At 43.4% G+C, this 23509-nt stretch overlaps 1 protein-coding gene across 1 annotated transcript; it reads right to left on the bottom strand.

Annotated features, from left to right (window-relative positions):
- Positions 1 to 1150: 1150 nt before the first annotated feature.
- On the bottom strand, positions 1151 to 23420 carry LOC102392405 (28S ribosomal protein S24, mitochondrial). The gene is made up of 4 exons (XM_006074782.4): positions 23103 to 23420; positions 22955 to 23023; positions 22730 to 22841; positions 1151 to 1587 (listed from the first exon to the last, which is right to left on the bottom strand). Exons 1-4 carry the CDS (start codon positions 23394 to 23396, stop codon positions 1304 to 1306), a joined length of 759 nt encoding a protein of 252 aa, XP_006074844.2. The 5' UTR covers positions 23397 to 23420; the 3' UTR covers positions 1151 to 1303.
- Between the last annotated feature and the right edge of the window lie 89 nt (positions 23421 to 23509).

The following is a 23509-nucleotide window of genomic DNA, read 5'->3' on the forward strand; positions in this document are numbered from 1 at the left end:
ATGAGCAGTAAGAAAAGGCAAAAAGAAATGAAACCAGAAGATGAGCTCTCCAGGATGGAAGGTTTCCAGTATGCTACTGGGGAAAAGCATAAGGCAATTACAAACAGCTTCAGAAAGAATGAAGCTGCTAGGCCAAAGCAGAAACAATGCTTAGCTGTGGATATGTCTGGTGGTCAAAGTCTGATGTTGTAAACAACAATATTGCATAGGAATCTAGAATGTTAGATCCATGAATCAAGTTAAGTTACAAGTGATCAAGCAGGAGATGGCAAGAGTGAACATCAACATCTTAGTAATTAGTGAACTAAAAAGGATGGGAATGGGAGAATTTAATTCAAATGACCATTATATCTACTATTGTGGGCAAGAATCCCTTAGAAGAAATGGAGTAGCTCTCACAGTCAACAAGAGTCCAAAAGGCAGTACTTTGGTGCAACCTCAAAAACAACAGAACGATCTTTGTTCATTTCCAGAGCAAACCACTCCAGGTCTATGCCCCAACCACTGATGCCAAAGGAGCTGAAGTTGACCAGTTCTTTGAAGACCTACATGACCTTGTAGAACTAACCAAACAACTAACCAAAAAAGGGATGTCCTTATGTCATAGGGAAGTGGAATGCAAAAGCAGGAAGTCAAGAGATACCTGGCTAAACAGGCAAGTTTAGCTTTGGAGTACAAAATGAAGCAGAGCAAAGGCTAACAAAGTTTTGTCAAGAGAATGCACTGGTCATAGCAAACACAATTTCCCAACAACACAAGAGATGACTACACATGGACATCACCAAATGGTCAATTCCAAAATCAGGTTGATTATATTCTTTGCAGCTGATAGAGAAGCTCTATAGAGTCAGCAAAAACACAACCAAGAGCTGACGGTGGCTCAGATTGTGAACTCCTTATTACAAAATTCAGACTTAAATTGAAAAAGGTTTTTAAAAAAATAACTGCTTTATAATCTCCAAAAATGGATCTTTCCATTTTAAGAGAAAACAAAGAACTTCAGGTAAAGTTCCTGACACAGTGATTGGCACAGGATATGCACTGAACCATAGCTATTACCTAAACCTCAGGTAACTGGCAGCCTTCTTGGGAACCCTGGGGCATCCTCAAAGACCCTATTCTAGTTCTCTAGACAGACGAAGAAGCAAGACAACATGGAAAGTCTATTTATTCAATAGCAACTCTGAAGACAAAGTCTCAGAAATCTGAGGGGATGTATTTCCCCTATTTCTACTTCAGTCCATTTTCACAAGTTTCTGTCCTTCGCAGGCTACAACTTGATGTAAAAAGCTTGATGTATGTCCTAGATATACTTATACACAACCTTTGAGGGAACAGTTTGGAGGTGCAGACGAACAGGACACTTGTAAAAGTGGGACAGCAGGGTCTCACTGTAGCCCACAAGGAAGTAGAACTTGTGCGCAGGTAGCTGCCTCAGAACCAGGGCACAGATCTCCACCTGGTTAGCCCGGCGCTTCAGAATAAGCTGGTCAGCCAGGCAGCCTGGGAAGGTGCCCAGCATAAATTTGCGAAGGAAAACATCTTCCACTGTTCGCTCGGCAGCGTGGTCCTCCCCATCCAGGTTACCTGAAAAGAGAAGTGTACCATGGTGAGTTGGCCAAAATTCCAGAGGTAACATCCAAAAGCACTGGGCATTCAATTCCCCACCCGCCTCTTCTCTTTTCTTCTACAGTGGAAAAAGAATAATACTCTGAAGCTTCAAGAACATTATTTCAGTAATCCCCAAACAAATCCTGTGAAGCATGTATTATCATTATCTTGTCTCACAAAAGAGAAGGGCACAAAACTGAGATTCCTTTATGTAGACACAGAGTACCCCTTTCCCACTCTCTCCTCACTGCCATACAAAAGCACTGGTCATTCCATGGGCCAGAGAGATGAGGCCATCAGCTACTTCTGAGGTGTGAGCGCTCTCATTAACTAGAGCCATGGCCTCAACAAGTAAATTCTCACTGTAGACCATAAACCTTTGCACCTCTTACAATATTTGTTATGAGTCTCCACACCCACCCCCTAGACCTCAGAACAAGAACTTGAAAAGGGTTTGGGATAGAAATCCATACTTTAAGTAGGTTCTCTAGACAGATGTATCTCAAACGTTCAAGTTGAGAACCCTTATAATGAACAAAATATTGTTGATTCTCATTAATTCACAGTAGTTATGCTTTATAAAGTTAAGAGTTATGTTCTATATAATCAAAATGAATAACAAATTAGTAAATACTAAACTAAACCACTGCTCCTGGTGGAAATTCTGCAAGTCTCTGGTTACAATACTTTTATCAACAGATTGATATTAAGTTTTATTTTATTTCTCTGTTAAAGACACCTACAAATGGCTGATTAACACTGAACTCTCTCCCAACAGCTCTGTAACACATGCCTGAAGAAAGCTTTTCTAACAATCGTGCCCTGTAAGGTACAACACAGTCTTCTTGTGCTTAGAAACACTAGATGGTGTTGCAGTGAAAAGGGAAAAAAAAGCAATGAGTTTCTCTTTTTTCTTTCTCTTTCCTGAGAACAAAGGAAATAATGAAAACAGTAAACAAGCTGGAGGGCAAATATAAACAGGCCTGAAAGAGATAATCACTCCTAATTTTACTTAATTCCCAATCTGTAGTCTGTATCTAGGTTTACTTTTCCCCAAACTAATCTGACACTATGTAAATTACATCCTGGACCTATAGCCCCCTAACTGCATGAGTTACATCCAGAACCTATTACCCTTTCCTAAGTGAAGTTATTAAGCCATGTCCGACTCTTTGTGACCCCATGGACCGTAGCCTACCAGGCTCCTCCATCCATGGAATTTTCTAGGCAAGAGTACTGGAGTGGGTTGCCATTTCCTTCTCCAGGGGATCTTCCCGACCCAGGGATCGAACCCAGGTCTCCTGCATTGTGGGCAGACGCTTTACCATCTGAGCCACTAGGGAAGCCTATTACCCTTTAAATGAAAGTGAAGTGAAGTCGCTCAGTCGTGTCCGACTCTTAGCAACCCCATGGACTGCAGCCTACCAGGCTCCTCCGTCCATGGGATTTTCCAGGCGAGAGTACTGGAGTGGGTTGCCATTTCCTTCTCCATTACCCTTTAACTCTTTACTAATTACATCCAGTGCCTGGTGTATACCCCTATCACATTCCCTTTGTAGACCACTCCTTGTAGCTTTTTCATTTCAGAAAGAAGGCCACACTGAATAAACCAGAGACAAAAGAACCCAATTACTGGGTTACCTGATGCCTGCTATTACTGTTTTAAAACAATGCAAGAATGCAACACCTTCATTACTTTGAGCCTTATCATTTACCCTAAGACCAGGAGACCCAGGCTATATAAAGTCTAAAGAAAAAAAAAAAAAAAAATGAAGTCTCTTGATTCACAGTTCCTGAGGCACTAGCATGCTGTGTTCTCCCCTCAGCTAACTTCTTCCTCTAAACTCTGTCTCCATAATTTTTATTTGGCATGGGTGGGCAGAGAAAGCCAAGATTTTGGCAGCAATAAATGGGAGCTCATGCAGAATCTGCTTGCAGGCAGGTGACTCCACAGGGCCCCTTGGCTTGATAGGAAGTTTAGGGATCTCTCTCCACACCAGGCTCTTTCAGGAAGAATAGCTCATTGGGGGATTTCTCTGAGGCCAGATGGCCTGGGACTCCCTGTTGTAGGGCTGTACCCCAAACACACCCAACTGGCCACCTTGGCTGCAGAAATCTGAGGCTATGGTGGAGAACAGGGGAAAAGATGCCCTACAGCTGCAGAAGCTTTATTTCTGCCTTGAGGACACCTTCTCTTCCACTGCTCTCTCTGGCACAGATTTCTACTCCGAGAAGACATTAATTCGTGGAGGATAAAAAAGAGGGAGTTTGGTATGTCCCAAACTGCTATGTTTGGTAAGCCCTCTAGAGACCGTTGATGTTTCCTATTTGGGGAATAGCTTCAGTCCCAGTTTGGAAAATTCTATGAAGAGAAACTGCTTTCACAAGGTGCCACTTTGGACAAATATCCCAGGTTTAGCAGGACTTGGAAGTCACATTTGAGGCATTCTTGCCATTTGGCTTTTTGATTTTTGGACATCTTCATGCCATCCTTTTGGGGCACTTTTCTGCCCCCTTGCTTTTGATTTCTGGGCATGTCTTTGCCATTCTCTTTCTTTTTAGTGACTTTCTGCTGCTGCAGTTTGGTTTGTTTATATTGTTATGAGCATGCAAACATCCAGTACTAACTGTTCAAGCTAGAATAGGAAGCACTTCCTCTAAGGTTCCATCACAGAGTCCCCTAGGAAAAATTCTAAGTTATTGTCGACCTATAGATAACAAGGGGTGGCCGCCAGGAGGAGCTACCCCTCGCCTGAGGTCAGGGGTGGTGGCCGAGGAGCAACCCCACGTCAAAGGGGAGGTGGCTGCGCCTAGAGGAGCTACTCCATGTTCAAGGTCAGGAGGGGAGGCGGTGAGGAGATACCCCTTGTCCAAGGTAAGGAAGGAGCAGCGGCTACGCTTTACTGGAGCAGCCATGAAGAGATACCCCACGTCCAAGGTAAGAGAAACCCAAGTAAGACAGTAGGTATTGCAAGAGGGCATCAGAGGGCAGACACACTGAAACCATAATCACAGAAAACTAGCCAATCTGATCACACGGATCACAGCCTTGTCTAACTCAATGAAACTAAGCCATGCCCTGTGGGGCCAACCAAGATAGGCGGGTCATGGTGGAGAGGTCTGACAGAATGTGGTCCAATGGAGAAGGGAATGGCAAACCACTTCAGTATTCTTGCCTTGAGAACCCCATGAACACTATGAAAAGGCAAAATGATAGGATACTGAAAGAGGTACTCCCCAGGTCAGTAGGTGCCCAGTATGCTACTGGAGATCAGTGGAGAAATAACTTCAGAAAGAATGAAGGGATGGAGCCAAAGCAAAAACAATACCCAGTTGTGGATGTGACTGGTGATAGAAGCAAGTTCCGATGCTGGAAAGAGCAATATTGCATAGGAACCTGGAATGTCAGGTTCATGAATCAAGGCAAATTGGAAGTGGTCAAACAGGAGATGGCAAGAGTGAACGTCGCCATTCTAGGAATCAGAAAACTAAAATGGACTGGAATGGGTGAATTTAACTCAGATGACCATTGTATCTACTACTGTGGGCTGGAATCCCTTAGAAGAAATGGAGTAGCCTGCCCATTCCTGCCACTATTTGTCAACATAGTTTTGGAAGTCCTAGCCATGGTAATCAGAGAAGAAAAAGAAATAAAAGCAATCTAGATCAGAAAAGAAGGAAAATTCTCACTGTTTGCATATGACATGATACTATACATAGAAAATGCTAAAGATACCACTAGAAAATTGCTAGACCTAATCAATAAATATCATAAAGTTGTAGGATATAAAATTAATACGTAGAAAGTCCTTGCATTCCTATACACTAACAATAAAAAATCAGAAAGAGAAATTAAGCAAACAATCTCATTCACCATTGCAACCAAAAGAATAAAACACCTAGGAATAAACCTACCTAAAGAGACAAAGAGCTGTATGCAGAAAAGTGTAAAACACTGATGAAAGAAATCAAAGATGACACAGAGATGGAGAGATATACTATGTTCTTGGACTGGAAGAATCAATATTGTGAAAATGACTAAACTACCCAAGGTAATCTACAAATTCAACACAGTGTCTATTAAACCACAGATGGTATTTTTCACAGAACTAGAATAAAAAATTTTCACAATTTGTATGGAAACACAACATACCTTGAACAACCAAAGTAATGTTGAGAAAGAAAAACAGAGCTTAAATCCCTACTACTCACAAACTCCTTTCTATGAATCTGAGCAACCTTCCTGACTTCAGACTATACTATGAACTACAGTCATCAAGACAGTATGGTACTGGTAGAAAAATAGATAAATAGATCATTCTTTAACTTTACACACAAAAATAAGCTCAAAATGGATTAAAAACCCAAATGTGAGACTGGACACTATAAATTTCATAGAGGAAAACATCAGCAGAATGCTCTCTGACACAAATTATAGCAGCATCTTTTTTGATCCATCTCCCAGAATAACGTAAATTAAAAAAAAAAACCAAAAACCTACTTAAAACTCAAAGCGTTTACACAGTGAAGGAATAAACAAAAAGACAACCCACAGATTGGGAGAAAATATTAAAATATTTGCAAATGATGTGACTGACAGGGTTTTAGTCTCCAAAATTTACAAACAGCTTATAATCCTCAACAGCATCAAAAGAAACAGCCTGCTCGGGCAGGAGAACTGAACAGACATCTCTCCAGAGGACATACAGACGGCATATGGACAGCTGCTAAACATTGCTAATCATTAGAGAGACGCAATCAAAGCTACAACGAGATACCACCTCACAGGGGTCAGAGTGTTATCACCAAAAAATGCAGACAGTAAATGCTGGCGAGGGTGTGGAGAGGAAGGGCGCCTTCTACACTGTTGGTGGGAATGTAAGTTGGTACAGCCACTACAGAGAACAGTACAGAAGTTCCTTAAAAAACTAAGCTACCATATGACACTACAATCCCAGTCTTGGGCACATATCTGGAGAAAAACATGATCCGAAAAGATATGTGCACCTCAATGTTCATTGCAGGACTATTTACAATAGCCAAGACATGGAAGCAACCTAGATGTCCATAGGCAGAGGAATGGATAAATAAGATGCTACATATATACAATGGAATATTATTCAGCCATTAAAAGGAATGAAATAATGTCATTTGCAACATGGGCAACCTAGACAGGGTCAAACTGACAAATAAGAGAAGAAGAAACATCATATGACATCCCTTATATGTGGAATCTAAAAAGAATATAAATGAACTTACGTACAAAACAGAGACTCAGACTCAGAAAACAAACTTATGGTTGTTGGCATGAAGGGATAGTTAGGTTGTTTGGGGAGGTCACGTATACACTAATATACTCAAAATGGAAAATGAAGAAGGAACTATTATACATAGTAATGATGGAATTCCAGTTAAGCTATTTCAAATCCTGAAAGATGATGCTATCAAAGTGCACTCAATATGCCAGCAAATTTGGAAAACTCAGCAGTGACCACAGGACTGGAAAAGGGCAGTTTTCATTCCAATCCCAAAGAAAGGCAATGCCAAAGAATGCTCAAACTACCACACAATTGCACTCATCTCACACGCTAGTAAAGTAGTGCTCAAAATTCTCCAAGCCAGGCTTCAGCAATACGTGAACTGTGAACTTCCAGATGTTCAAGTTGGTTTTAGAAAAGGCAGGGGAACCAGAGATCAAATTGCCAACATCTGCTGGATCATGGAAAAAGCAAGAGAGTTCCAGAAAAATATCTATTTCTGCTTTATTGACTATGCCAAAGCCTTTGACTCTGTGGATCACAATAAACTGTGGAAAATTATGAAAGAGATGGGAATACCAGACCACCTGACCTGACTCTTGAGAAATCTGTATGCAGGTCAGGAAGCAACAGTTAGAACTGAACACGGAACAACAGACTGGTTCCAAATACGAAAAGGAGTTCGTCAAGGCTGTATATTGTCACCCTGCTTATTTAACTTATATGCAGAGTACATCATGAGAAACGCTGGACTGGAAGAAACACAAGCTGGAATCAAGATTGCTGGGAGATATATCAATAACCTCAGATATGCAGATGACACCACCCTTATGGCAGAAAGTGAAGAGGAACTAAAAAGCCTCTTGATGAAGGTGAAAAAGGACAGTGAAAAAGTTGGCTTAAAGCTCAACATTCAGAAAACGAAGATCATGGCATCTGGTCCCATCACTTCATGGGAAATAGATGGGGAAACAGTGGAAACAGTGTCAGACTTTATTTTGGGGGGCTCCAAAATCACTACAGATGGTGACTGCACCCATGAAATTAAAAGACGCTTACTCCTTGGAAGGAAACTTATGACCAACCTAGACAGCATATTCAAAAGCAGAGACATTACTTTGCCAACAAAGGTCCATCTAGTCAAGGCTATGGTTTTTCCTGTGGTCACGTATGGATTTGAGAGTTGGACTGTGAAGAAAGCTGAGTGCCGAAGAATTGATGCTTTTGAACTGTGGTGTTGGAGAAGACTCTTCAGAGCCCCTTGGACTGCAAGGAGATCCAACTAGTCCATTCTGAAGGAGATCAGCCCTGGGATTTCTTTGGAAGGAATGATGCTAAAGCTGAAACTCCAGTACTTTGGCCACCTCATGTGAAGAGTTGACTCATTGGAAAAGACTCTGATGCTGGGAGGGATTGGGGACAGGAGGAGAAGGGGACGACAGAGGATGAGGTGGCTGGATGGCATCACTGACTCGATGGACGTGAGTCTGTGTGAACTCCGGGAGTTGGTGATGGACAGGGAGGCCTGGCGTGCTGCGATTCATGGGGTCGCAAAGAGTTGGACACGACTGAGCGACTGAACTGAACTGAATGCAACTCTACTCAATGTTAGAGTGGTGAGGGGGTGTATGGGAGGGGGGTGTGGGAGAAAATGGATACATGTAAATGTATGGCTGAGTCCTTTCACTGTTCACCTTAAACTACTACATTGTTAGCTGGCTATACCCCAATACAAAATAAAAAGTTTAAAGTTAAAAAAAAAAAACTACAATATGGTATCACCTCACACGGGTCAGAAAGACCATCACCAAAAAAATCTACAAACAATAAATGTTAGAGAGGGTGTGGAGTAAAGGGAACACTCTTGCACTGTTGGTAGGAATGTAAACTGATATATCCACTATGGAGAACAGTATGGAGATTCCTTAGAATATAAAGAATGAAACTATCATGCGACCCAGCAATCCCACTACTGAACATATGCCCTGAAGAAACCATAACTGAAAAAGACACATGTACCCCAATGCTCACTGCAGCACTATTTACAATAGCTAGGACATGGAAGCAACCTAGATGTTTATGGACATATGAATGGATAAAGAACTTGTAGGACATATATACAATGGAATATTATTCGGCCATAAAAAAAAGAACGCATCTGAGTCAGTTCTAATAAGGCTCTAATAAACCTAGAGCCTATTATACAGAGTTAATAAAAAGAAAAATAAATATCCTATATTAACACATATTGATGCAATGGTAAAAGAATCCACATGCAAATGCAGGAGATGCAAGAGACGTGGGTTAAATCCCTGGGTCAGGAAGCTCCCTGGAGTAGGAAATGGCGACCCACTCCAATATTCTTGTCTGGAAAATTCCATGGACAGAGGAGCCGAGCAGGGTCCAGTCCATGAGGTCACAAAGAGTCAGACACAACTGAGTGACTGAGCACTCCTGCAACGCATATATATGGAATCTAGAAAGCTGGTACTGATGAACCTATATTCAGGGCAGCAACGGAGACAGACATAGTAAACAAACCTGTGGACACAGTAGGGGAAGGACATGATGAGACGAACTGAGAGGAGCATGGAAACATATACATTCCCATATGTAATATAGCCAGTGGGAATTTGCGTTATGACTCAGGAAACTTCAAACTCGGTGTTCTCTGAAAACCTACGGGGTGGGATGGGGTGAGAGATGGGAGGGAGGCTCAAGAGGGAGAGGACATAAGCACACCTATGGCTGATTCATGTTGATGTATGGCAGAAACCAATACAATATGGTAAAGCAATTATCCTCCAATTAAACTCAACATTAAAAAAACTATGCTCATGGCATCCAGTCCCATTACTCATGACAAATAAAAGGAAAAAATGGAAGCAGTGAGATTTTTTTTCTCTTCAGCTCTAAAATCACTTCTGACAGTGACTGCAGCCCTAAAATTAAAAAATGCTTGCTCCTTGGAAGGAAAGCTATCACAAACCTTGACAGAGTATTAAAAAGCAGAGACATCACCTTGTCCACAAAGGTCTGTATAGTCAAAGCTATGGTTTTTCCAATAGTCATGTATGGATGTGAGAGTTGGACCACAAAGAAGGCTGAGAGCCGAAGAATTGATGTTTTAAAATTGTGGTGCTGAGAAGACTCTTGAGGGGCCCTTGGACTGCCAAAAGATCAAACCAGTCAACCCTAAAGGAAATCAACCCTGGATATTCAATGGAAGGGCTGATGCTGAAGCTCCAATACTTTGGCCCCTAATACAAAGAGCCGACTCACTGGAAAAGACCCTGATGCTGGGAAAGATTGAGGGCAGGAGAAGAGGGCAGCAGAGAATGAGATAGTTATACAGCATCACTGACTCGATGGACATGAATCTGGGCAACTCCGGGGGATAGCAGAGGACAGAGGAGCCTGGCATGCTGCAGTCCATGGTGCTGTCAAGAGTCAGACATGACTTAGTGACCGAACAACAACAAAGATTATACTGTATGGTACATGTGTGCATGCTCAGTCATGTCTGACTTTTTGTGAACACATGGACTGTAGCGCTAAATTGTTACCGAAATTGCAAGTCTGTGTGCCAGATGCATGGTGAGGTCCATCAATACTAAAACATTACAGTTTAGAACAGAGAAAGGTTTATTATAGATTCATACAAAGAGATGGTGGCTCATCCCCTAAGAACCCCAGAGTTACTAAAAAGATTTCAGCAAGCCCTTTAAAAGAAAGGGTGAGGGATGGGCATGGTTACTTGTTGCAGACTTCTCCGTGTCAGATCCTTTGTTCTCAAGGTCAGGTCATGATTAAGTAACAATGTTCCTGTAAATCTCTACCAGCTGAATGTTATTCTCTGTCCTGACAAGAAAGGGCAAAGTCCCAAAGCACAACAACTTTCACCCTCCGAGGTCCCAGTCTGGCTAAGAGAAGGCAGATCTCAGTTGGCAGCCCCTTCCTACAGTCTGCCCAGCTGTCATCCCTGAGGGAGCCAGGCACCCAACCAACTGATCGTCAGTCTCCTCAGCCCATCCAAATGGGGAGACCAGGTCCCCCAGACTGCGGCCAGGCAGAAGGCAACTGCTATCAGGTTGCAGAGACAGGGATGAGGAAAGGGGTTCACTGCTGCCTCAAGGCCTGGGCCAAGGCTAGTGGAGGGCCTCAGTAAGGGCTATGAAGCCCTGCAGGACATAGTCCCCAGTCTATTCCCTGGGCCCTCCAGCTCACCTGCTGGCCCAAGGCTGGGTAAGCTGTAGGGCCTCCAGGAGAAGGCCTGAATCTGCCTCTTACCTCAATGTCTACCTCATGACCACACCACTAACCCTTGACTGAATCACTTCCCCAATAGTCCTTCATTGACAGTTAGCAGTGGATAGGGCCAACTGTGGCACTGACTGATAGCTAAGCAGGACCACTAATGGTCGCTCACTGACAGATGGTTGCTTGTGAGCAGGGCCCACTGAGGCAGCAAGCAATGACTGAGAAAAACCTGTTGCTTAGTAACAGGGTGCAGAGTAACAAGGGACAGCAATGGCTGCCTGCTAAGGGCTATGCTCATCCTGTTGTTACAGCCTGCCAGGATCCTCTTGTAACAGCACAGTGAGCTCAGCCTTTAGCATACAGCCACTGCTGTGCATCATTACTCTGCACCCTGTTATCAGGCAACGGGTCCTACTCAGCCATTGGTTAGTGCCTCAGTGTGCCTCACCCACTGGCAACCAACTGTCAATGAGCAACAGTTAGTGAGAGGATTCAGACAATAGATGAATGTTGGTCAATAATGGAGAGTGAGGTAAGAGGCGGATCCCAGCCTTCTTCCCAAGGCCCTCCAGCTCACCCAGCCTTGGGCCAGTGGGGCAGATGGGGGGCCCAAAGAACAGGCTTGGGGCTGTGTACTGTAGGACTTTTCAGAGCCCTCACCAAGGCCACTCACTAGTTTTGGCCCAGGCCTTGAGGCAGCGGTGAACCTCTCCCCCATCCTGGTCTCTGCGACCTAACAGCCATGGTGGTGTGGTGGTCCCAGATGGGACCCAAGGCATAAGGGGCCTTTCCCTCCCTGGCGCTGGCCTGCATGCTCCACTAAGACAGACACCAGCTATAATGGTTCTCTCAGCCATTGGCCCACTCCGGTGGGCCCCTCCCCCAAAGCAAGTGAGCAACCATAGAGAAGTGACCATTAACAGCCCTGCTCTGCCATTGGTCAGTGCTACTGAAAGCCCCTCCCTCTAATGTATAGACCCTGAATTCTAACGGTTTTTGAGGGGCTAGTCTGCCATCTTCTCTGTTTGCTGACCTTCCAATTAAAGTCATTATTTCTTGCTCCAACAACTCATTTCCAAATTTATTGGCCTGTTATGCCGTGAGCAGAATGAGCTTGGGCTCAGTAACAGTGGCAGTTTGCCTGGGACACAGTTTGTGGGACCTGGTCTCCCCTCTTTAGAGGCCTGAGGACTACTTGGGTTGGGCAAAGCCTGGAGACCTGGCCCTGAAGGAACTGTCAACTGAGCTCTGCGTCCTCTTAGCCAGGACCAGGACTTTGGAGTGTAAAAGTTGTGCCTTGAGACCTTGTCCTTTCTTGTCAAGACAATAACATTCGTTTGGGTAGAGATTTACAGGAAAATCATTACCTGAACATGACCTGACTTCAAGAACAAAGGATCTAATATCAGGAAGTTTGCAACAACTAACCATGTCCCTCCATCACCTTTTGCTTTTACAAGGACTTTGCTGAAAACTGGGATTCTTAAGGCATGAACCACCTGTCTCCTTACATGGCCCTGAAAAAAAAAAACTTTTCTCTGTCCCAAACTCCAATGTTTTAGTATTGTTTGGCCTTACTGTGCATCAAGCACACAGACTTGACTATGTTCAGTAACACTCTGTCCATGGGATTCTCTAGTCAAGAATACGGGAGTGGGTTGCCAATGCCCTCCTTCAGGGGACCTTCCTGACTCAGGGATCAAACCTGCGTCTCCTGCATCTCCAGCATGGCAGGCGAACCTGGTAAAATGTCAACAACCATAACCCTAGTTATTATCTGAAAGTGTTTTATGTCACACCAGTAACCTAGTTACTCTGTCAATTGCATTGTAATCAGATTTTAAACATGATTTAAGTCTTTTGTCATTATATATACCTATGGGTTCACTCTGATGTCTTTGAAAAATGCTTCAGCTGCAAGATTTATAGAAGGATTTTTAGATAAATACAAGTTTCTGATCTTCACACCATAATGCTGAATTGGCTAAGAAATCAAAGAATCCTAATAAGTACCTGATGGCTTCATAAAATGCTAACAAAAGGATTAAATGGACAGAAGATATGGTTTTAATTTTATGATTTCTATCTGAAAAATAACAGATTTGAATTTGTGTTTTCCGATGTAAGGAAAACCTTCTTCTCAAACTGATTATGACGTAAAGTAATTTGGTAAATTTTCTTTGTAAGCAGAATGGAAACATTTATCTTTTCCCCTTTGTCTGCTTTCTAGAGATTAGGAACTCTTAGATTCCCAGAAGCTTATTAGCTAAGTCAGGAAGCCTACCTCACTAACAGGTACAAAAATCTCAAGATTTGGGGGACCTTAAAAAGGAAGGAAGTCAGTGGGTCTGATAAGTAAAATCTGTGACAAGCCCTTGGTGTGATTTTCTTAGCCCTGAGAAGTCTTTTAAAAGTTCAGTCTGAGAATCCTTAAAAAGTTTCAGCAAGCAAAAAGCCTCTATGATCAACTGTAATTATATACATCATCAGGCCAAGTTCATTGAAACTAGACTGAAATTTGGTTCTTTCTCTTAAGAGAACAAAGTTTTCATGGAAGGCTGCTTTTAATTAGTCTGTGTAAACTTATTTGCCTTTAAGTGACTTATATTTGTTGTTAAAATCTTCTGTTATTTTGGTAAGGTAAACAAGTATTATCTCACAATGATCTACAAAGGTTATGGCATGTGTAGGTAAAGCTCATTCTGCTTCTACAAAATTTTTTATCTTGATGTCCTTAAAACATGGCAACAATCTACTACTACATCAGGGGATTAAAATGGGTAAACAATAGCTGTAAATCAGACTCAGGACTACGGAAAACCCAAGACGGCCACCTGGCTTTTCCCAGCCCCCTGACAAATCAAAATTTTTTTAATTTGATGGGTTTAATGTCCTCACAATGGAAACAATTATGTTTCACTTAAGAGTTTTGTTAACTAAGGTCTCCGTTTACCAAGACTCATTTCCCAGTTTCTTGCTATTATGTTATAATGCTAAAGAAGTTTAATTAAGGAGTACTTTTAAGTTTGTTTCCGAAGCTTATCTCAGTAATCTTATCTTTGAATGGAGATCAGATGCCCTGTGACCTGAAACCAGGGTATTATGCATACTGGAAAAGATCTAATTCAAAGGACAATCACCAACCTAGATGGAAGGATCAGGTACTCTTAACTAGCTCATGCACAGTGAAACTAAGAGGAATTATCTCTTGGATTAATTTTCACTCACAAAGGGTCTCTGCATTGGATTGGGTTATAGTGAAGACTGCTGATCTCAAAATTACCTTAAAACAATGCTCAGAGGAGAAACTACATTCATACCAGGATGAGAAGACATCAGAAGGAGACAGCCTACCCAAGATCCTGGACCTGACTCATATGATTCTTTAAAATATTTTCTTGACTTCTTGGACCTCTGCATATGAATCAAACGTTTTTCTATCACAGACATGATCCTATGCTAGTTTTAAACATCAATCCAATTGTTGGGTTTGTAGCCAATTAACTGTGTCTAGTACTTCTGGGTTACTTTGGTGGATTTCTCCACTCCAAGGCTCTAACTGGCTGACTGTTAGGGAATTTATTTTAAAGAAAAATTATAGTCATGTTCAGGCCACTATTGATATTAATAGATATCCCCTCACCTGATCAATTAATAATACCTGCTCTGAACTTGGCCATAAACATAAAATTTCCTTATCACTCAAGTTCAGTCACAGCAACAAGCAAAATTTCAGCCAAGGAATAAAAGCCTCTCATAAGTATGAGATTTATGCAGTTAACACCAGGCTACGGTAATTTAAGTATTAATGGTCCTCTATGTTAGAAACAATTAGACTACACTAAGGATAATCAGTCTAGTAACATTAGGAAATTAAGCTGGGTGTCTTATAAACAGTGATAATGTATAATTTCCCTTAAAGATAGGGACTGTAACAGAACAGACTAAGATAACCTGGGGATATACTGGGTTACACCTAATGGAAGTTCTTGACTTAAATTCTAACTTAACCCTACTAATACTATTAGGTATTTTCTATACTGCCTGCTTCAGAAAATTGTTTCTTACATTACCAAATGTGTGATTGAGCCTCTGATAAAATGATGATATATAGTTCCATATGAGAGCAGTGATTCTAACAGCATAACTCCAGATATGAGAAGAAGCAACAAGAGGGGATATCTTCCTGGACCACAAGAGACTAGTAAAGACAGGTAATTCAGAGAATTCTGGATATTGTTTTATGGCCTAACCCAGTAACAGCACATTGAGTGGCCTGTCAATGAAATCTTCACCAGACCTGGGAATAAGCATTCCTATTTGGACTGTGCAAAGTAATTGCAGTTGGGGCAAAAGTAATTGAGGTTCAAAAGTAATTGCAGTTGAGTTTTGCACCAACTGTAATTACTCTTACTTTTGCATCAACCACAATTACTTTTGAACCTCAATTACTTTTGCACCAACGAAACAGCACACTGGGACAAAATGGCCATGAATGCCCCCAAACCATGGTCAAATTTATGACCCTGAAGGGAATCTACCAACTAGATATTGGCACTTGCCATCTACCTCTACAAAGATTAAATCATGGCCACTGCAGCTGCTGACTTTCAATATCTCTTGAAAGGAGTTCTGGGTGGAGATCAGGAATGAAGCACTCTGTGCTCTGGAACAACTGACAGAACAGACCTTCAAATACTTAAAATACTTTCAAGAGGAGATTTTATGAGCCCAGACTCTTGCTCATACCTAGCTCATCTTCTCATACCTAGAGAAACACTAACGCCATTGACAGTGACATTTGCTTTGGCTATTAAGGAGAAAACTACAATTAAAAGTCAAAATACAGTAGCTGTGGTTCAGACATTCAAGGAAATAACCAGATGGCACAATGGGTATGATTTCAGACTAGTCCTTGTATTGTTAAAAACTTGACTTTTCTGAGTTGTATCCAACTTGGGATACCATTCAGTTTAGTTAAGTTCAGTCGCTCAGTTGTGTCCAACTCTTGGCAACCCCATGAATTGCAGCATGCCAGGCCTCCCTGTCCATCACCAACTCCCGGAGTTCACCGAAACTCATGTCCATCAAGTCGGTGATGCCATCCAAGATGCCATTAGCCATTCTCCAAACAATGTCTGCTAGCAATGGGTCACACAGTGTTACTTTTTAAAGGTCACTTCTTGTAATTATTGTATGTTTAGACAATGAAACTGCCTCAGATCACATGTTAACAAAAATAGAAAACACACGTGCAGTTACCAATAGCCATATTAAAGGTTAAAACCTACTTGGATAAAACCAGACAACTGGCTACCCTGGCTTCAAGTCTCCTTGAAGTGTAAAGTCTAGATTAGGATTCAGGTGTATTTTCCTAAAAAAAAAAAAAAATAATTTCTATCCTGTTTACTATCATTCTCAGTTCAGTTCAGTCGCTCAGTCGTGTCCGACATTTTGCGACTCCATGAATTGCAGCACGCCAGGCCCCCCTGTCCATCACCAACTCCCAGAGTCCACCCAAATCCATGTCTATTGAGTCGGTGATGCCATCTAACCATCTCATCCTCTGTCGTCCCCTCCTCCTCCTGCCCTCAATCTTTCCCAGCATCAGGGTCTTTTCAAATGAGTCAGCTCTTCACATCAAGTGGCCAAAGTATTGGAGTTTCAGCTTCAGCATCAGTCCTTCCAATGAACACCCAGGACAGATCTCCTTTATTATGGGCTGGTTGGATCTCCTTGCAGTCCAAGGGACTCTCAAGAGTCTTCTCCAACACCACAGTTCAAAAGCATCAATTCTTCGGAGCTCAGGAATAAGCATCTTTTAATTTCATGGCTACAATCACCATCTGCAGTGATTTTGGAGCCCAGAAAAATAAAGTCAGACACTGTTTCCCCATCTATTTGCCATGAAGTGATGGGACCAGATGCCATGATCTTAGTTTTCTGAATGTTGAGCTTTAAGCCAACCTTTTCACTCTCCTCTTTCACTTTCATCGAGGCTCTTTAGTTCTTCACTTTCTGCCATAAGGGCGGTGTCATTTGCATATCTGAGATTATTGATATTTCTCCCGGCAATCTTGATTCCAGTTCTAACTGAGTGCAAATGGTTCCATTCCTTTGGACAGGATAACCCAAGCAGTGATCATTATCTGGACCACACTCAAAATTGTTATCAAATGTAGCTTGGTTCTTATTCCTGCTTTGACTCCTAGTTTGACTCCTTGTTACAGTAATTCTTTCACTGATCTTTGGCCTCTGCTTTTTTTAAGAAAAACAAAAAAACTACTTGTTAAATTTTGCCTCCTCCAGATTACAACAGATTCACCTCAAGGTAATGACGATACAGAGATTACAGCACTCCTAAGAACGAGTGCCTGATGAACTATGGAATGAGGTTCATGACATTGTACAGGAGACAGGGATCAAGACCATCCCCATGGAAAAGAAATGCAAAAAAGCAAAATGGCTGTCTGGGGAGGCCTTACAAATAGCTGTGAAAAGAAGAGAAGCAAAAAGCAAAGGAGAAAAGGAAGATATATCCATTTGAATACAGAGTTCCAAAGAATAGCAAGAAGAGATAAGAAAGCCTTCCTCAGCGATCAATGCAAAGAAATAGAGGAAAACAACAGAATGGGAAAGACTAGAGATCCCTTCAAGAAAATTAGAGATACCAAGGGAACATTTCATGCAAAGATGGGCTCAATAAAGGACAGAAGTGGTATGGACCTAACAGAAGCAGAAGATATTAAGAAGAGGTGACAAGAATACACAGAAGAACTGTACAAAAAAGATCTTCACGACCCAGATAATCACGATGGTGTGATCACTCACATAGAGCCAGACATCCTGGAATGTGAAGTCAAGTGGGCCTTAGAAAGCATCACTATGAACAAAGCTAGTGGAGGTGATGGAATTCCAGTTGAGCTATTCCAAATCCTGGAGGATGATGCTGTGAAAGTGCTGCACTCAATATGTCAGCAAACTTGGAAAACTCAGCAGTGGCCACAGGAATGGAAAAGGTCAGGTTTCATTCCAATCCCAAAGAAAGGCAATGACAAAGAATGCTCAAACTACCGCACAATTGCACTCATCTCACATGCTAGTAAAGTAATGCTCAAAATTCTCCAAGCCAGGCTTCAGCAATACATGAATCCTGAACTTCCAGATGTTCAAGCTGGTTTTAGAAAGGGCAGAGGAACCAGAGATCAAATTTCCAACATCCACTGGATAATGGAAAAAGCAAGAGAGTTGCAGAAAAACATCTATTTCTGCTTTATTGACTATGCCAAAGCCTTTGACTCTGTGGATCACAATAAACTGTGGGAAATTCTGAAAGATATGGGAATACCAGACCACCTGACCTGCCTCTTGAGAAATTTGTATGCAGGTCAGGAAGCAACAGTTAGAACTGGACATGGAACAACAGACTGGTTCCAAATATGAAAAGGAGTTCGTCAAGGCTGCATATTGTCACCCTGCTTATTTAACTTATATGCAGAGTACATCATGAGAAACGCTGGACTGGAAGAAACACAAGCTGGAATCAAGATTGCCGGGAGAAATATCAATAACCTCAGATATGCAGATGACACCACCCTTATGGCAGAAAGTGAAGAGGAACTCAAAAGCCTCTTGATGAAAGTGAAAGTGGAGAGTGAAAAAGTTGGCTTAAAGCTCAACATTCAGAAAACCAAGATCATGGCATCCGGTCTCAACACTTCATGGGAAATAGATGGGGAAACAGTAGAAACAGTGTCAGACTTTATTTTTCTGGGCTCCAAAATCACTGTAGATGGTGACTGCAGCCATGAAATTAAAAGATGCTTACTCCTTGGAAGGAAACTTATGACCAACCTAGATAGCATACTCAAAAGAAGAGACATTACTTTGCCAACAAAGGTCCATCTAGTCAAGGCTATGGTTTTTCCAGTGGTCATGTATGGATGTGAGAGTTGGACTGTGAAGAAGGCTGAGCGCCGAAGAATTGATGCTTTTGAACTGGGGTGTTGGAGAAGACTCTTGAGAGTCCCTTGGACTGCAAGGAGATCCAACCAGTCCATTCTGAAGGAGATCAGCCCTGGGATTTCTTTGGAAGGAATGATGCTAAAGCTGAAACTCCAGTACTTTGGCCACCTCATGCGAAGAGTTGACTCATTGGAAAAGACTCTGAGGGATTGGAGGCAGGAGGAGAAGGGGACAACAGAGGATGAGATGGCTGGGTGGCATCACTGACTCGATGGACGTGAGTTTGAGTGAACTCCGGGAGTTGGTGATGGACAGGGAGGCCTGGCGTGCTGCAATTCATGGGGTCGCAAACAGTCGGACACGACTGAGCGACTGAACTGAACTGAACTGAAGAACAGATCCTAGAGGAATAACAAGAGAACTCACCAGAGGGCCCCTTAATAAAATATAATGAAACAGAATGAGAACTCCACAATCCCAACCAGGTAGGGTCGATGAGTCCCTTGTTAGCCTGAACAAGCTACAGAAGACAGACCATTGCCCCTCATCTTCCCAATAAAGATTTCTTGGGGTTCACATCTCTCAAAGGGGATTTGAAATAGGACATAAATGAGCCCCTTGGTTGGACAGCTGGTGACTGTCAAGTGGAGCAAAACTGAGGTTTTATCCTCAGCCAGACAAGAATGATGCCTATTTCCCTTCCTCCACTGATACGGAGTAAATAAATTAACACTGGGGAATTTGTTGCAGTGAAAAGGAAAAAAGAGGAATGAGTTTCTCTTTATTTTCTTTTCCCTTTCCTGAAAATAAAGAGAACACTGAACAGGCTGAAGAAGAAACATAAACAGGCCTGAAAGAGCTCATTTTAGTTTTATTAGTTTTACTTTAGATTAGTTTACCTAGTTTTAGTTTACCTATTCCCAATCTTAGTCTGCAACTAGGGTTGCTTTTCCCAAAACTAACCTGACTTTACGTAAACTACACCCTGCACCTATTGCCCCCTAATTCTGCATGAGTTACATCCCGCACGACTATGCTTTAACTCTAATGCTAATTACATCCTGGACCTGTGCTTACTCACCTTCATGGCACTCCCTTTGCAGACCACCCTTGTAGCTTTTTGCATTTCAGAAAGAAGGCCACAGTACAATAAACCAGAGACAAATGGACCCAATTACTGGGCTACCAGATTGCAAGACTCAATTACCAGGTTATCTGATGCCAACTATGACTGTTTTGAAAGAATTCAAGAAAAATTCAAGATCTTCATTACTTTAAGCATTATCATTTACCCTAAGACCACAAGACCCAGGCTATATAAACTCTCGTTTCCCCTAGGAGTGGGGCGCAGCTCCTCAGACACTAGCCTGCTGTGTTCTCCCCTCAGCTGGCTGAAGATTAAAGCCATCTTTCTATTCCCTCGAAACTCTGCCTGTATTTTTTTTTTTCAGCATCAATGGGCAGAGAAAAGCAAGATTTTGCTGGTAACAAGAGCATGTCAGGGGAATCAACAACAAAAAGCACAAAACTTGAAAACATTGCACTCTGGCTAAGTTGCTTAGTCGTGTCCGACTCTGTGTGACCCCATAGATGGCAGCCCACCAGGCTCCTCCATCCCTGGGATTCTCCAGGCAAGAACACTGGAATGGGTTTCCATTTCCTTCTCCAATGCAAGAAAGTGAAAACTGAAAGTGAAATCGCTTAGTCGTGTCAGACTCTTCGCCTCCCATGGACTGCAGCCTACCAGGCTCCTCCTTCCATGGGATTTTCCAGGCAAGAGTACTGGAGTGGGTTGCCACTGCCTTCTAACAGATCTCAAAAAGAGTACTTGTTTACACCATGAAAGCTGAAACAAGAAGGCAGAGAGCCTTATTCAACCTCAGCTGGGAAGGTATACGCAGAGTTGTTGCTCCGCCCACATCTGAGGATGAATGTCAAAATGAGGTAGGAGATAGATGGAATTCAGGCTGGACATTTATAATTAGCCACTCTTCTGCTTGCATTTCCTGAGATAAGAGACAGGTGCGCTTCAGTTGAGGAATTTACAGGCAACAAAACAGGGCATATAGCCAGTCTTTGTCTCTTGCTAACACCTCAAGGGAATAATCATGGCAAGGACAAAGAAAGGAAAAAACCCTGTCTGATAAGGGGAACACTACACATGCACGGAAGGGCTCCTTGGGGTGAAAAGTCAGAGGATAATTCCAGGCCACAGTGACTCTTGCTCCTCCCAGAAGCCTTCACTTAAAGATCCATCTTGGCTAGGGTGTGCGTGGGCACCCTAGAGGAGGTTCCTGAGACAAATTAACCAAAGGGAACAAAGCAAGGTGACTGGCCTGAGGGAAGACACAGACTTGGAAAACTGCCCCTTTACAAAGGATTTAAACTTCCCAAAGGCTTGGCTCTCTCTGAGCTTGTCTATGCACCTTTCTACATGTATTTTTCGTTTCAATAAACTTTCTACTTTATTCTTTACCTTCTGCCTCCTTACCTGAATTTGTTCTTGACTAGGCAGGCAAGACTAGGGAACATGGCCCTAATTGCTGGCTTCTGCAGTACAGTGGTTAGGACTCCCTGTCTGGGAAACTAAGGGCCTGTTATTAGCTACCGCTTACTGCTACTTGCTGCAAGCTACCGCCTAGTGTTACGCAGGTCTGAAATCAAAAAGCACCTCAAGCAGGCAAATTCACAAACATGGAATCTGCAAATAATGGTATCAACTGTATGTAGATTTGTGCTCTGGTTGAAAACTGCAATATTTAGAACAGTTTCCTGGGTTGTTCAAATTCTACAAGGTTTCACTTTTTTCACTGCCTCTGAGCTATTTTATATCTCTAAATTATAATCAAGTTTTATTGTTTTAGTCATTTAGTCATGTCTGACTTTTTTTGCAACCCCTTGAACTGTGTTACCCACCAGGCTCCTCTGTCCATGGGATTTTCCAGGCATGATTAATGGAGTGGGTTGCCATCCCATCCCAGGGATCAAACCAGTGTCTCCAGGTTTCCTGCACTGCAGACAGATTCATCACTGCTGAACTATGCTGCTGCTGCTAAGTCACCTGAGTCGTGTCCGACTCTGTGTGACCCCATGGACGGCAGCCCACCAGGCTCCCCCGTCCCTGGGATTCTCCAGGCAAAAAAACTGGAGTGGGTTGCCATTTCCTTCTCCAATGCATAAAAGTGAAAAGTGAAAGTGAAGTCACTCAGTCCTGTCCGACTCTTCGCGACCCCATGGACTGCAGCCCACCAGGCTCCTCCGTCCATGGGACTTTCCAGGCAAGAGTACTGGAGTGGGGTGCCATTGCCTTCTCCAGGCTGAACCATGCAGGAAGCCCCAAATAACCGACAGCAATGCAAAACAATTATCTTTAGGCATGCAAGTAATTTCTGTGAAAGTTCAACAAAGTCCTTGCCCACCCCCCATGGAAAAAAAAAACAATTTTGCATCCCTTCAAATACATTTGGACATTCCGTATCACATACCTCTCATCTATATTAATTCTCCTTTACTTTAACTTATTTCTGATCCACCCATTTAATACTGAGTTAACTAAAATCTCTGACACGTGTTCAATTCGTGTTTTATGTGACAGTCACGACACAGCACGTCTCTGTCCCGCACCGTCCCCTCACCTGTGTGCAGTGACAGCCAGCCCTTGCGGTGGGCGATGTAGTGAGGCGCATGCGCTTCCTCGTAGGTCACTGGTTTGTTCCCCTTGCCCACTCGGACTCGGGCCGCCCGGTTCTGAAAAGAGAAGCCGTGACTTTCCGCGACCACTGACCAAGGACGAGCCCTAGGTCATGTCCCCACCCCCAAGTCCCAGACCCCGAGGCCGCGAGTCCCCATGCTGCGCTCACCTTGAAGCAGACCGCGGAGGTATGCAGGGCGCGCCAGATGCACGGCAGATCCCGGCTCCAGGACAGCATCTGTAGGGACAGTGAGGGGTGAGACCCAGACAGCGGCCCTCACTTCCACCCGGCCGTCCGGCCCGCACCGCCCACTCACCAGAGGCCTGAGCCCGCCACCGCAGTGAAGCGCCACCATCTTGGACGTGGGGGCGGGGCGGGGCGGGGCGGGGCGGGCCGTGTAAAGACAAACCGCGCGAGGCTTCCACCAGGGCGAGACCACCCGCGGGCCGGCGCAGGGGCGCGAGCCTCTCGGCCTGGCGGGGCTGCGCACCGTCGGCACCGACCTGCTGTGGGCAGTGGAGGCCCTGGCTCCGGCTTCAGGAGCCGGGCTGTGTGGGGCCGGGAGGTGCGGGGAGTTGGACTCAGCGCCTCCCCCCGCAGCCCTGTGCATGTCTCGCACCACTCCGCCGTGCCACAGTCGTGGTTTGCGTCATCTATGCGGAAACTGAAGGATGCTGAACGCGAGGATTCGCTGTCTTGAGAGTTCTCACAGGTGGAATGACG

The sequence above is a fragment of the Bubalus bubalis genome, chromosome 21 (assembly GCF_019923935.1).
Source record: "Bubalus bubalis isolate 160015118507 breed Murrah chromosome 21, NDDB_SH_1, whole genome shotgun sequence".
In the NCBI taxonomy this organism is placed as follows: domain Eukaryota; kingdom Metazoa; phylum Chordata; class Mammalia; order Artiodactyla; family Bovidae; genus Bubalus; species Bubalus bubalis.

Bases quoted from the DNA above. Each gene is read 5' to 3' on its own strand.
- LOC102392405 (XM_006074782.4), bottom strand. From the start codon at position 23,396: ATGCACAGGGCTGCGGGGGGAGGCGCTGAGTCCAACTCCCCGCACCTC. The intron at 23,024-23,102 runs GTGAGTGGGCGG...CTGTCCCTACAG, and splicing joins GTGGCGGGCTCAGGCCTCTG to ATGCTGTCCTGGAGCCGGGA. The intron at 1,588-22,729 runs GTGAGGGGACGG...TTCTCTTTTCAG, and splicing joins CTGGCTGTCACTGCACACAG to GTAACCTGGATGGGGAGGAC.